The sequence below is a fragment of the Danaus plexippus genome, chromosome 6, assembly GCF_018135715.1.
Source record: "Danaus plexippus chromosome 6, MEX_DaPlex, whole genome shotgun sequence".
Classification (NCBI taxonomy): domain Eukaryota; kingdom Metazoa; phylum Arthropoda; class Insecta; order Lepidoptera; family Nymphalidae; genus Danaus; species Danaus plexippus.
Window position 1 is genome coordinate 6,080,596 of NC_083540.1, and position 13,719 is coordinate 6,094,314.

The 13,719-nt window shown below is 29.8% G+C and overlaps 2 protein-coding genes and 1 long non-coding RNA gene across 6 annotated transcripts; 2 read left to right on the top strand and 1 right to left on the bottom strand.

Moving 5' to 3' along the window:
- Nucleotides 1–101: 101 nt before the first annotated feature.
- Nucleotides 102–3,230, top strand: LOC116779082 (uncharacterized). Of its 2 annotated transcripts, XR_004354166.2 has the most exons (5): nt 102–260; nt 908–982; nt 1,168–1,262; nt 2,909–2,995; nt 3,066–3,230. It is a non-coding gene; the product is annotated as an uncharacterized LOC116779082 (long non-coding RNA). The 2 variants fall into 2 exon arrangements; XR_004354165.2 differs by lacking the exon at nt 2,909–2,995 and having other exon boundaries at nt 108–260.
- Nucleotides 3,231–3,719: 489 nt separating this feature from the next.
- LOC116778979 (cyclin-dependent kinase 10) lies at nt 3,720–6,892 on the top strand. Its single transcript, XM_032673095.2, has 8 exons — nt 3,720–3,856; nt 3,933–4,051; nt 4,130–4,202; nt 4,283–4,457; nt 4,897–5,099; nt 5,518–5,742; nt 5,810–6,028; nt 6,651–6,892. Exons 1-8 carry the CDS (start codon nt 3,847–3,849, stop codon nt 6,836–6,838), a joined length of 1,212 nt encoding a protein of 403 aa, XP_032528986.2. The 5' UTR covers nt 3,720–3,846; the 3' UTR covers nt 6,839–6,892.
- Nucleotides 6,883–8,801, bottom strand: LOC116778977 (zinc finger protein weckle-like). 3 transcript variants are annotated; one of them, XM_061529858.1, is made up of 5 exons: nt 8,507–8,801; nt 7,684–8,417; nt 7,407–7,595; nt 7,175–7,283; nt 6,883–7,097 (listed from the first exon to the last, which is right to left on the bottom strand). In XM_061529858.1, the coding sequence occupies exons 1-5, from the start codon at nt 8,642–8,644 to the stop codon at nt 6,969–6,971; spliced, it is 1,299 nt and encodes a 432-aa protein (XP_061385842.1). In that variant the 5' UTR covers nt 8,645–8,801; the 3' UTR covers nt 6,883–6,968. The 3 variants fall into 3 exon arrangements, 2 of the variants coding, with proteins under 2 accessions (XP_061385842.1, XP_032528985.2); XM_032673094.2 differs by having other exon boundaries at nt 6,883–7,076; nt 8,507–8,800; XR_009753976.1 differs by having other exon boundaries at nt 7,030–7,097; nt 7,175–7,294.
- Between the last annotated feature and the right edge of the window lie 4,918 nt (nt 8,802–13,719).

Here is a 13,719-nt window from a genome sequence, read left to right on the forward strand (position 1 = left end):
TTGTTTAATTCATATTTACATTAAAAATTTACATTATATACATAATATAAAAAAAAATTTACTTATAATATCGTAAAGAGTTTTAATAACCACCACTCTTTATCGTCAATTTGTGATTAATCAATTAAGTTGACAATCACCTGAATTATGTATAGGAAATATCAACATAAGACCTAAAATTAAATATAATGCAAACAATGTATGGTCGACGTCAGTTGAATTCCATTTAAAACCCACATCAATGAACTTCTTTAATACATGTAAGTTATTTAAAATTGATGTTCACGAAAAATCAAGTCTCGCATTCAAGGTTACACCTTATATTATTATGTATTATCGAAATTAAAATCATAGGAATGAAATACGACTACAAAAAAATCTATGCAATTGACGGGATGTTCTATCTGATATATATATATACAATATACACACATAAAATAAAAGCCTCACAGCAAATAAAAGCGTCATGTATAACGAGAACTATAAATACCTAAATATAAAAAGTTTTACTTTATATTAATATGGATACATAATAAAAATATGATTTCAAACTTTACTAGTATATTTCAATATTACCAAAAATAAGTAAGCACAATTTTCTATTTTTTTGCATGATCGTATAGATTAAGACAATATAATCGATACAAAAACCACAAACGAGAACCACATCACAGAACGTATAGTAAACAAAAAAAAAAAAATTTCATGCTCTGGCAGTACGTATGTAATATATGTACCTATCTGGTTTACCTACAGATAAAATATCATAATTTTTGAATAAACATCTTCGACACATACAATTTAAGTCTGACGAAACCCGCAGTCAAAAACCAGCGCCATAAGTGGTGCCAAAAAGCCAGTATTGTAACATAATAGAAAAATATTCTAAAGTACATTATTGTTCTAGGCTATGAAGACTCGCAGCGGAAGAAATAATGATTTTCATTTTGTGGTACATTGCTATTGCTTACAGCTATTATATGTAAGTATTTTCATAAGGTGCTTTTTTGATCCCATTTATAATTAAATTAACGAATAAAAGTAATGCAGTAATGGTTTTAAAAGAAATAATGATAAGATACATGATTAAAGAAATAGTAAAACTATTCACATTAATATACACTCGATCTAAAGCAAGAGATAAGATTCCATCAAATCGATTTCTAGGGGATGGTTACCAATAGGAGGTAGCGAATCAGGTGAAACAACTCAAGCAAACCAATCAAATGTGACACCGATAGCACCGACGCCACAAATGACAGGTCATTAAACAAATTAAAATTACTAGATATAATAATAGTAACATAATATTATATATAAGTATATTGAAAAAAATTCGCAAAAGTTTTTATTTAAATGTGGACACAGGAAAATTTCTATAAATTTATAAAAAAAATAACAATTAAATTTGTTTTACGTATTTGATATACATATATACCTAATCAACTAAAACTACAACGGTCACACCGAAATAAATATATGCTTTCATATAGATAAATACTCTGTACTCTGAAATGCGAATTGTGGGGTCTTTAATTTAAATTCATATGAGTTGGTTTTACTAGAATAAGCGCGATTTCTAGATAAATGTTTACTGTGAACAAATGCGTAGAAATAAACCACGACATAATTATTACAGTATATAATATTATGTATCCCAAAATGACATGGAAATGGCCTGTCCAACTTTTGACAGATTGTTTATGAACCACCAACACAGTAATCGTCATATTCGTTAAAGTTAGCTTTGCTTGTGATAATTCCTCATGTTGACATATTAAAAAAAGATTCAATAATTCTGATATCATCAAAAATAACGTAATAATTGTCAAACTATGGCGCAGGATTTGCAAAATCATTTTGTAAATGACTCAAAGACACTTAAGCGTCATTTAGGAAATGTAAGTATTTTGGTAGTAATATTAAAATGATATAACAGGGGCTTAAACAAATTTAAAGTATAAAATTGTTGTTATGCCAGCTTTTTTCATAGTTATTATTTATAAAAGCAGACAATGTCTTCCACTGATGTTCTTTCTACGTTTTTCAAAACGTTTACGTTTTTCAAATTTCTATTCAGATTGATCAAGGTACTAAAGTGCAATAAAAAGACGGACATTAAATTAACAAAAAAATTATTGTTATGTTTAACGTATTCAGTTTGTATCTGGCTGAGAAACGAAAAATGAAAATATAACTTAAAATCATGTCAATGACAAGCTAATGACATAGTCTCAAAAACACATCTCAGAACATGTAGATATCAAAAACTTTTCAGAATTAAATTTAAAATATTGAAGATCAAAGATTGTAAATAAAATACTCAGCACACATATCAATTATCTAAAATCTGTCGATTCTCTTAGTAATTTTCTTTGTTTTAGATTAATTAAAGATAAGGGAAAAGCATTTCACAAACAAATTAAATTTATTTTCGCTACCTGTCTTATTAAAACAATTTATATTGAGTTAACCTGTGACATTTTTATAAAAATCGGCATTGCAAAGCGGTTTCAAGTATTTTTGTGGGAAAACAAAGTGTTAAATAAATAATTTAAAAAATTTACGCTTCTAATTATTAGGGAATAAAAAAGTAGAGCATTGCTAAAATTAAATAATATTAAAAAAAAATTATAACCTTGCTCTTCAAAGTTACCTTTGTAAACATATATTCAATACGCTTATATCGTAAATTTAAAAGACAATTTCACCCTTTTCATTTAATTTTCTAAAAAAATAATTATTTTATCTTATATGTCATTAAAACTTAATAAACATGAACATTAGATAAGTAGGTATATAAAATATACGTTACTTTTCGTGATCAAATTCTCGAATTCTTTTACATCTTCAAAATTACCACATATTTAATGTACCTATATTAAATGTAGTTTTACAATTATTGTAGAACCTAAAACCTGACTTTATTATGGAAATGCATGAAAAAAAAATGGTTTCAACTTACGTCGTAGGTATATCAAGATTTTAAAACGCTGTAAGTACGAGGACTGCTTATGTGTAAAACCAATAAAAGTAAGCACATATAATTTTTTTTATATTTTCAGACCCAAGCTATCCGCGGCCAAATTGAATATGCATGTGTAGAAACTTCGAAACAGGCCTTCTACTATGTATTCATAATCTTAATTTAAAAAGTCTTCATAATTTTGATAAACTACGAATACAATATAGAAGTGAACATCGTGACTCTTTTAATAAAATGATATTTTAAAAAAAACATGTGATTTTATTACTTTAATAAATATAAATACTTAGAGAGTAAAAAAAACCTCGTCTGGTGGCTATTAGTTCCAATATGTAAAAAGTTAAAATAGGTTAATAAAAGTTAAAGTTAAAATAATAAAACATTTCTTCCAGCTTCAGTCTAAAAGGCAACATATTTTTTTTCTTACTTCATTAATGTTGGCTTGTCTTACTTCATTAATTAATGAAACATGTTTATTTAAAAATCACGTACTTAGAGTATAGAATGAAATAATAGACAATTACTTCAGCCATATAAATAATAAGAGTTTTAAACAAGAATTGTCTTCTATTTTTAAGCAATTATATAGGCTATAATTTAGTATTATTTAAGTATATCAAGTACCACGAACAAAGTATTATAATCGAAGCTAGAAGAATTCTACAAGTATCTACTTGTTACATAAAACAACAAGGAAGTTTTTGTATAAATCAAAAGGGCAACACTAACATTAGCTCGAAATAAACGTCAGCTGTCAGAACAGCAATTGTCTATTGTCCAAAACCGGACAAAACAAACTATTCAACAATAATTGTTAATGCGGTTGCATTACCAACGCATATTTAAATACAAATTTAACAATGTCTCAAGGTATATTTTATGTACTGGTAATTTGTATTACTGATTAAATTGCGACATTTTACTTATTATAGCCTTAAACTTATAGGTTCCGAAAAACCTTTATCGAGCCAGGATGTTGTGGATCCCACTGGACCTACTGCACGAAAAGGAGTACTTATATCTTTCCGCACTGGAAAGACTATGGAAATTCCTGAGAAGGATATCGTATGTTTTCACTCATTTTTCATTGGTTCCATTACTGCATAAAACTGTTTAAATCCATAAATCTATTTCTGTCAATAGTTGGGAAGATGTCGATTCGTCGGGGAGTTCGAAAAATTAAATCGAATTGGGGAAGGCACTTACGGTATAGTCTGTAAGTTGCTCTGTTATAAGGTTATATATTGTGAATCATATTCTTATTCATCACAATAATAATATACACCGTGATTTCAGATAGAGCTAAAGATAAATTGAATGGGAATATTGTTGCCCTGAAAAAAGTGAGAATGGATGTTGAAAAGGATGGTTTACCTTTAAGTGGTCTTAGAGAAATTCAGGTCCTCATGGCTTGTCGCCATGAGAACATTGTGCAGTTGAAAGAAGTTTTAGTTGGTCGCTCACTTGAAAGGTACTTAAATAATAATTAACAAATAGTAAGGTACATTATTGGTTCTACAAACAATGCAATATATGTATGTAGTCAATACTTTCTAAATTTTGTTTTTAATTTCATTTATTACCAAGTTGTCACCACAGTTTCAGTTGCACATGGTGATTTTTTTAAATTAACTAAGATTGGAATTGTGAGCCCATTATAAAATTCCAATATTTGTTCAGAATTCTATATTTTTCCTCTCTATATATATGAAGCAAGATAAAACCACCCTTTGTTAGTGCAATACTATATTATCATACATTTTGTATTCATAACTACTGTGACAAATATCAAAAATTTTCTACCAGTAGCTCTTAATATTATGTCATAGAATTATTAAATTATCCTTAAACTTTTACGAATCACTAATATTTTGTAAAACAATAATAGATTAGAGTATATATCTTTTTAGCATATTCCTATCGATGGAATATTGTGAGCAGGATCTGGCTTCACTTTTGGACAATATGACATCTCCATTTACCGAATCGCAGGTCAAATGTCTTATGCTGCAAGTATTAAAAGGCTTAAAGTACTTGCACTCCAACTTCATTGTGCATAGAGATTTAAAAGTCTCCAATTTATTGTTAACTGACAAAGGATGTGTTAAAATAGGTGGGTGCAAAAATTTCATTCAATTATCTCCAAAGGTTTGGTTTTAAGGTATATAGTCTTATCTATATTTTAGTCTTGTCATAACAAAATTCACATAATACATAGTGGTAACTAAATCATTCTAGAATTACATTTATAAGTCTACATATATTAATTTTCAACATTAGAAAGTCTTCATTAAAACATCCTGGGGATCATAGATTATTTAATTTTCCAATTTAAATAACATCTTAGTAATATATCATCCATGAAAATTATACACACTAATTTCATATAGTTTTAATAAATTTAAAATAAAGTAATCATTTATAAATAAATCACTTCATATTTATCTTAATACTCAGAACTAATAATTAAAACACAAAATTCTGTCTTGTATAATATCCAATTTTTATATGTTATCTTGTTTAACTTACAGCTGATTTCGGTTTAGCCCGGTGGTTGGGTGCTACAAGGAGTGCCACACCTCGTGTTGTGACACTCTGGTACCGAGCACCCGAACTTTTACTTCAATCGCCAAAACAGACTCCAGCATTAGACATGTGGGCAGCTGGGTGTATTCTTGGTGAACTGCTAGCAAACAAACCCTTGCTACCTGGCAGGACTGAGATTGAGCAATTGGAACTAATTGTTGATTTGCTTGGTATGTTCTCATACTTTTTGAGTGTTGAAGAAATTCTGACTACTATACTATATTTATATGTTTGTAGGAACACCATCTGATGCAATTTGGCCAGAATTTAGTGCCTTGCCAGCTTTACAGAACTTTACATTGAAACAACAGCCCTACAATAATTTAAAGCAGAAATTCCCATGGCTTTCCGCAGCTGGGTTGAGGCTTTTGAATTTCCTGTTTATGTATGACCCTAACAAGAGAGCCACTGCCGAGGAATGCTTGCAAAGTTCATACTTCAAGGAACAGCCATTACGTAAGATTTCAATTCCAGTTATTATAAAACTTGACAGCATAGCTCTTGTACATTGTCACTTTATTCAGCCATACCCTTAAAAGTTTTTACCATCAAATTAAATACAGAGCATTTACATTTGCAAGTCTTCAAATGTGACAGTATCAATGAAAATTCAAAATATTTAGTTCAGGAAAATCTCTCTATGTAGTTTCATTGTACTTTGTACTTTCATACTTTTCGCAATGGTACTGAGATATATGTCCATTCAAATAACATTGAATCCTATCTGTAGAGAAACCAAATATGGAGGATATCGAGTCTGTCTGTATGTTCTTTTTATGTAGACCTGTAAATAACTTTGTATATCTGTTAAAAAACCCAATTTATACGTTTATATATTACCAAATTGAAATAAAATAAAGACACAATTGCAGAGGTTTTTTCATGGGCATATACATTTTAAAGCCATCTACCTATACAATATTAATACATTTTCTATAATAATGGTAATATGTAATTGTTTTTGTCATATAATATTTTTGTTATAACATGAACAAAAGTTTTAATATTTCAGCATTGAAGATTGCTTTTATGAATATTAAATGAATAGGTCTTTAAACAATTTAAATTTTATTTCCAGCTTGCGATCCAAAGTTGATGCCAACATTTCCTCAACACAGAAATATGAAAGGCCAACAAAAGACTTCATCAAACCAACTCAACATTCCCCTGTCAAATCTGAACACAGGCGCCAATGATCAGACCAACAATTTGCCTGCCATTTCAGATTTATTGGGATCCCTCGTCAAGAAACGTAGATTAGATTAAGAATTACAAACATTATAATTGTGTGACTAAGTAAATAAAACATATTTTAAAATATTTTGGTAGGTTTATTTAGACTTTAACTTTATGTGGGCAGTTTTATTGAGCTTGCATTTTTTTTGCTGTGCAATTTTTAATCTGTTGAGGCATCTTCGTCGGCAGATAATCCCATTGCTTGACGGAACTTCTGATACTTTTGTAGAGTCAAAGCATCGTTACTTTTAGCTTTCACTTTTTCCTTCTGAATGGTGTAAAGAATACGCTAAGTATTATTTTACATTTGCTCCGCCTTATAAACAAAAAGGTATCAACTACTGAACATGAAAATTTGCTACTTACAATTTCTTTTTCCTGCTTTTCTATGCTCTTTAAGGTGCGTATACATTGTGAACACAGAATGACATCTTCCATATGATTGATGGTTTTCTTTCTATGGTGATGTTTCAATCTGCGAATCGACTTTATTTGTGTTTAAAAAAAATATGAGAGTGATCATTTTAAATAATGGACTATTAGTACAAATATACCAGAAGTCTTAATCCTAAAGTAAATATAACTGAAGTGTTCTTACAATTTTCCACAGTAATCGCATTGGAGTTTATCTTTCCGGTGTGTTAAAATATGCCACCCTAGCTCCTGATAAGTTGGATATCGTTCCGAACACCGCGGACACACGATTTTGCCTTCCGATCTGCCACCATTAGATTGATGCTCAATTAATTGCTGGGATGTTTGGAAATTATGATGACAGCTCGAACACCTAAAAATGTTTAGACGAATTAGGCCGTCATTTTAATGTATTATAGAGTTGAAAGGAAATCTATTGAAAAATTATAAAATTATCCTACATAAATATATTCGGTTGTAAATGGTAAGCCATATGCTCGATGATTTTTTTGGGATAGAAATAGTGAAATTTTTTATCACAACAGCTAACATATCCCGGCACGCCATGTCTGTCTTTATAATGTTTCATGAGTGACTTGAAATGAAAGCCGTTTTCGTGGCAGATGCAACACTCCATTTTGTAGAAGAGGGTAATTTGCCTATCCAGCGCCGCTCCTTGCTTGGCTGGTCTTCCATCTATCAAAACTATAGGATCCAAAACGTCATTCATATAATCTTCCGCTTCTGTTTTTGCTACATCTTTCAAGTTTTGTGGGGGTTTATGAGTAGAGGTGCCACTGTTCAGTAAAGATTTATCCACACGTTCCGTGACAGCAAACTCTTCCATTGGCATTACCTCTAAAAACTTCATGTCAGATGGTGATTTCTTCTTTGGCCGTTTGGGTGGTCTAGCATCTCCTTGTTGAAATTCTGTTGGTGGCGTTTTGGGTATACTGTCCTGCTTTGTGACATCATTAGCAGTAGATGGTATTTTTTGCTTTGATAGAGCTGCAATTATTGGTTGCAATTTGTTTTCAGTTATGTTTTGTTCCTCACGCTTGTTACTTGTTTTCATTTTGTGAAAGTCCAAAAATTTTTGTGTCTTTTCCACTTTTACCGCGTAGAGATGTAAGGCGGCCACTTGTTGTAAGCATTCGTGACATATTGCCTTTGGAAGATTGTCGTCTGTTCGAATCTAACAAGAAATAATACGTAATGAATTATTATTCAAAGTGCATTTGAAATGTGACAATAAATTATATGACATGATATAAAAAAACTTACATTTACATCAAATAGTCTTTTAATTTTACGTTTCACTTCAGCATTTAAAGGTTTTAATTTTGAAACATCCGTACATAGACATAAACGACACGACAGTTCACGCACTATAGTTTTCTCTAAAGTGGCGAAGTCGTTCATACTTGATTTAGAAAATCATTTATTGAAACGGAAAAAGATTAAGGAAAATTTTAATATTTAAAAATATAAGTATTGCTATGTGTCCATTACAAAAACGGCTATCCCTCCATCTGATAATTTTGGTAAAAGTTGACAGTTGTACGTAAATTGTCTCAAATTTAATAAAACCTTTTTGAAATACCAGCCAATTATAAACTAAAGAAATAATTGTATAATATCAATAAATAAGGTCCTAAATCAATGTTACTGCTGCTATTTTTAACCATCTTTAAAGAAATGCTGGCTATACACGGTACATATTATTTTTCAATGTTTTTATACTGTTTGGGCATTTTTGTAGTATTCGGCATACACTGGTATCTTGCCCTTTTTGGCCAGGGCTATTGAAAAAATAAATAAAAAGTAAAATAATATTTGCATTTTGCTATAGAGTATCAACAGTTCTAAATCAGTAATAAAGTTCTCAAAAGCAACTTGGTGACTAGTCTTTTGAATAGTTTAGTTTTTTAAATTATAAATGATGCCTCATAGGTTTTTTACGTTTAACCATCGTATTCGATATGCTCGATAGGAATATGTATAATTAATTGGTGATAAGTACTTATAGGTTGAATTTGGCTAATTAGAAAGTGTAAGAACACATTAAATGAATAGCGTTGGTCAGTTTCGAGGCAACGCCCTTTTCTGCTAACGCCGACATGATAAAGAGTGTCAGGTTGAGAATATTTTTAACGCTCAAGTTTTTTTTATATCAAAAGTGGCAAACGAGCAGATGGCCTATTTTATGGAAGGTAGTCACCGTCGCCCCGTCGTCATGGACATGTGCACCAAAAGGGATGTTGCAGATGTGGTGCCGACCTTGCTTGTGGTAGAGGAAAGGGGCGGAAAGGGTGACAAATGGTAAAGGGTAGGGAAAGGCGATAATAGGGAAAGGGCAACCGGCTTTCTCACTCATCTGACGAAACGCAGCCATTAAAGGCCACTTCACGCCTATCTTCTGTGAGGGGTTGGTACTTCCCCGGTCGAGCTGTAGTCATATGACCACAGCCACGCTCTACATTCTAGAAATAGTTTTTAATTATATGGGTTGTAAACCCACAGGAACTACTTTGGCTTTATTCGAACACTTATTTCAGCTTACATGGAAGCTTTTCTAAATTTGAACTCATATATATGGACTAAAAAGTAGCTCTCTTGTTACCATGCTCAAGCACGATAGTATTCAGATTAGTGAGTAGTATTAAGGATTAAAAAAGTAGAATACAGACATCACCAGAAATTAGTCGTAATTATAGGGGCGATGCCAGTCTTAATACCTGTCTGGATTAATTGTTAGTATAAGTGTAGGAGCGTTGTATTGTTTGTATAAGAAATTAATAAACTATTTAACTTTTAAAAAAGCACCAATCAAACAAAATGAAAAACCAATATCAGATATCACCTTGAGAACGACCCAGCCTCTGGCAATGTTTTATTTTTATGTACAATAAAAATATTTTTCAAAAGACATTTTTAACATTTCTTAAAATAATTTGATAAAGAGTCGAATCTGATTCTATGAACTTTCGATGCTATATTATCTATTCTAATTTAAATTTAACTGTTGAATTCAACGTTGCTTTAATATTAAAAAACATTTATAGCAGTTATTTTATTGGTATAGATAATCAGAATAACTTTATTGAATAAAATTATTTTAGTCTTATGACATCGAAAAACATATAATCAATTTTTTTAAAGGGAATTGAAAAACTATACGAATCTGTAAACAACTCCAAAAACCTTCGGATTCAACCAACGAACTGTCGGCATAAAAGTTTGACGAGCCAAAAGATTTATCAGTTTCGCTCTCTTTTAATAGATCTGTTTCACACATTGACGAGCTTTAAGGCCGCACTTTGAAATTTTTGTACTTGTATTTCCTTATTTTTCTGTACAACAAAAAAACAAAATAATTTACATTCTGAACAAGATACAATTTATTCTAAATACCTACATAGTAGATTTCTCTGTACATTTTCTACTATAGGTCTTATCACAAATAATGAGCAGGTAATCTCGCAATCGAATGTATGCTTGGATAGCCGTAGCGTCGTTACGTATCGTACAGTCGTCAGGCCCTGCGATCTATGTGCTCACTACCGCAATAATCGGTAAATGGTCTGTTTTTTCGCCTCACCGAACCCTCGACTAATTGGTTTCTATGCTGCCTAGAATAGGCTGACTACGGCAGCGCTAAAATCCCAATTAAAAAAATAACTATTTTAACTGTTTCTTTTATATTTACATACTTTTAAACAGTAATAAAGAATAAATTTTAAATATTTAATAGCAAAATTTTGCCGGTCAACAGACAACCAATATTAATAACAGTGTTTTTTTCTTTTGACAAAACCACACAGATATTAGTCTGACACATGTCGAGTTCTACGTCAAAGGATAGAATAAGCGGTAGACGTTTTCTCTTGATGTTAATCTGAAATACGATAGTTGCTACTTATATAATATCAAGTAAGCAAACTTCTCCTTAATCCAATGCTTCAATATAAAAATACTAGTGTTTAAGCTTATTACAAAGTCTGTATCTTTATAACAAGTTACTGATAATTTATTGGATGAAAAAAACTTATAAACTTATTTTATAGAACTTACAAATACAACAAAATTATTTTGAACCCCCAAAAACAAACTACTCATTTAGGTTACATCATATTACTAAAAGCCCTGAGTTTACAAGATTGTAGGACTACCTACTTTTAAAATTATTTTTTCTTAATAGTTTAAAACTAAAACAAAAGTAAACAATAATAAGTATATAATTACGAAAGAAGACTTACAGGATGACACTAGTACTAAAAACTATGTGTATGTTGTAATAGACGGTTACTAACAAAATAAGGTCTTAACCTTATTAAAAAAAAGGAAGTAGTTCTAACATCAGTATAACTTTTTTTTATCTTGCTCATTTTATTGTTGCATACTAATTTTAGAAAGCAGGAAATCATTTTTAAACAGTATCTACTCTACAAGCAATCTCGAAATTAAGGCATCTCTAGAATGTATAGTTGTAAAAACTCTATTCATTGTAATTTTAACCTCGATGTTAATTTTATCTGGTATGAATTGTAAATATGTTTATTCCCTATATTTAATTGATTTTAACAGTTTTCAATATATACTTTTTATTTTGTATACATAATTCCGCAGTGTAATTTTTATTAATCATGTCCATAAAAAAAAATGTTCCCGTATAAGAACCCAAGAGGTAAAAGCTGCCTTAACAAGGTTTTAGAAGCTGCAGAATCATTCCATACCATCAATCATTCCGCAGCTGTTGATGTGTGTACGTGCGAAGTTAAGAGAACCATGAAACGGAGACGTTTATAAAATTAGATCCTACAATTTTTATCCTTGATATGCTTTCAGCTGGGGACAATTTGATGGATAAGTATCATAACAAAGATATATCTATTATTTATGAGCTTTGTGTACTTTTGAACTGTATTTTAAGTACTCTTAATTGAAGACTTGATTAAATAATTATTATACTACATACATATTTATTAAAAAAATTAAATATCAATTATTTTTGGTTTCCGTGGCTGTTGTGGGCGTAAAAGCACTGATACTGAAAATTATGTAAGAAAAGAAAGTAAATAAGTCTCTTTATGTTAAGAACTCACGTAGTTCTATTTTTTACAAAAAAATATTCATTTATATCATAAACTTTCTGTGAAATGAAGTCAAGATATGGTATTACTACGATATACATATTTGTATTTGTTTAGGGGTTGAGGAAAATACTGTAAAAAAATGTACGCACCCCAAAAAAGTTATAAAAATATGTAATTAATAATATCACATTTATTCGAAAATTCACTTATGTTATCTTATTTTTTAAAAAACATCAGATCCAATCTAACGTAATTCTCAAAATTCTATTAAAATCACTATTATAGCGTAATTGTTGTGTTGTGTTACTGATACCATGTAGTTTATAAACTATTTTGACTTGTAAACTATTTTTACTTTTCAAAAATATTGCGACAACCCTTTATAATTCTCCATTAAAATTATCTTTTCAACTTTCATGTTAAAATGAAAAGATCGTTTTAATGTTCCCTGTCGTTAGTGATTAAGTTTTCAAGAAATATAAATTTCTCTATAAACAACATTCTGACAATTTCACTTTCTGCTTCGAAAAATCTTCTAAGTGGATTGATTTTTGAAATTTGTGTTATTTGGCGTGACACCAGAAACTGCAAAAGTTTTGGTGAAATTTGTTAAGACACGGTATAAATTGTACAAGATGCATATTTGTAAATTTCGCTAAATTTTTAAAGTAAAAAAGTTGACTTAATCGGCAATATTGTAATACAATGTGTCAAAGAAAATATGTCAAACATATATAAGAACATAAGTTAAATTAGTTAAACCTATTAAATAACAAAACAAAACTCTGTTTAATCTCAAGATCATCATCTTCTACCTCCTCAACTACAAATTATTAACTTTTTTCTTAAAATTTCTTTGAAATGATCTATATAATATGTTTGTATAATAGTATAAATTAACAAAATAGAGTACGGTAACATATGTAACTTTTGTAGAAATAATAATAAAATACTTTATTATTTTTGTATAGGTTTTAAATGCCTTTTATATATCCAGTTGTGGATGCCATTTGTAAAACAAACAGTAGTCCAAACTAAGTTCATATTGTTGTTTCACAATCATTAATTATTAAAAAATACGACAACCCGATGAAGTTTTGGGTATCGTTTCCTTCTTAGAACTATTAAGATAACTCTGTAAAACTTAAGTATATTTCTTGGACAGTACCATAAAATTAAATTGGATAACCTTTATTGCTTTAGTCAAATCATCTATTATTATAATAAAACAAGGTATTTTAAGTGACAAATACATTTTAATAAGAGTTTTTTGTAATGTAAAATTGCTTTAAAAGCAAAATTATATGACAAAAATAAAAATGTTTTATAAAAGATACCATGGGGATTAATTTAAGCTAAGGAGATTTTTTACAACAAGCGAAGTTATAAAAAATCAGTACT

Coding starts and splice junctions, on each gene's coding strand:
- LOC116778979 (XM_032673095.2), top strand. Junction 5,100..5,517: donor CAAAGGATGTGTTAAAATAG/GTGGGTGCAAAA, acceptor TTTAACTTACAG/CTGATTTCGGTTTAGCCCGG. Junction 6,029..6,650: donor CTTCAAGGAACAGCCATTAC/GTAAGATTTCAA, acceptor TTTTATTTCCAG/CTTGCGATCCAAAGTTGATG.
- LOC116778977 (XM_061529858.1), bottom strand. CDS start 8,644: ATGAACGACTTCGCCACTTTAGAGAAAACTATAGTGCGTGAACTGTCG. Junction 7,596..7,683: donor TTACAACCGAATATATTTAT/GTAGGATAATTT, acceptor AAACATTTTTAG/GTGTTCGAGCTGTCATCATA. Junction 7,284..7,406: donor TGCGATTACTGTGGAAAATT/GTAAGAACACTT, acceptor GTCGATTCGCAG/ATTGAAACATCACCATAGAA.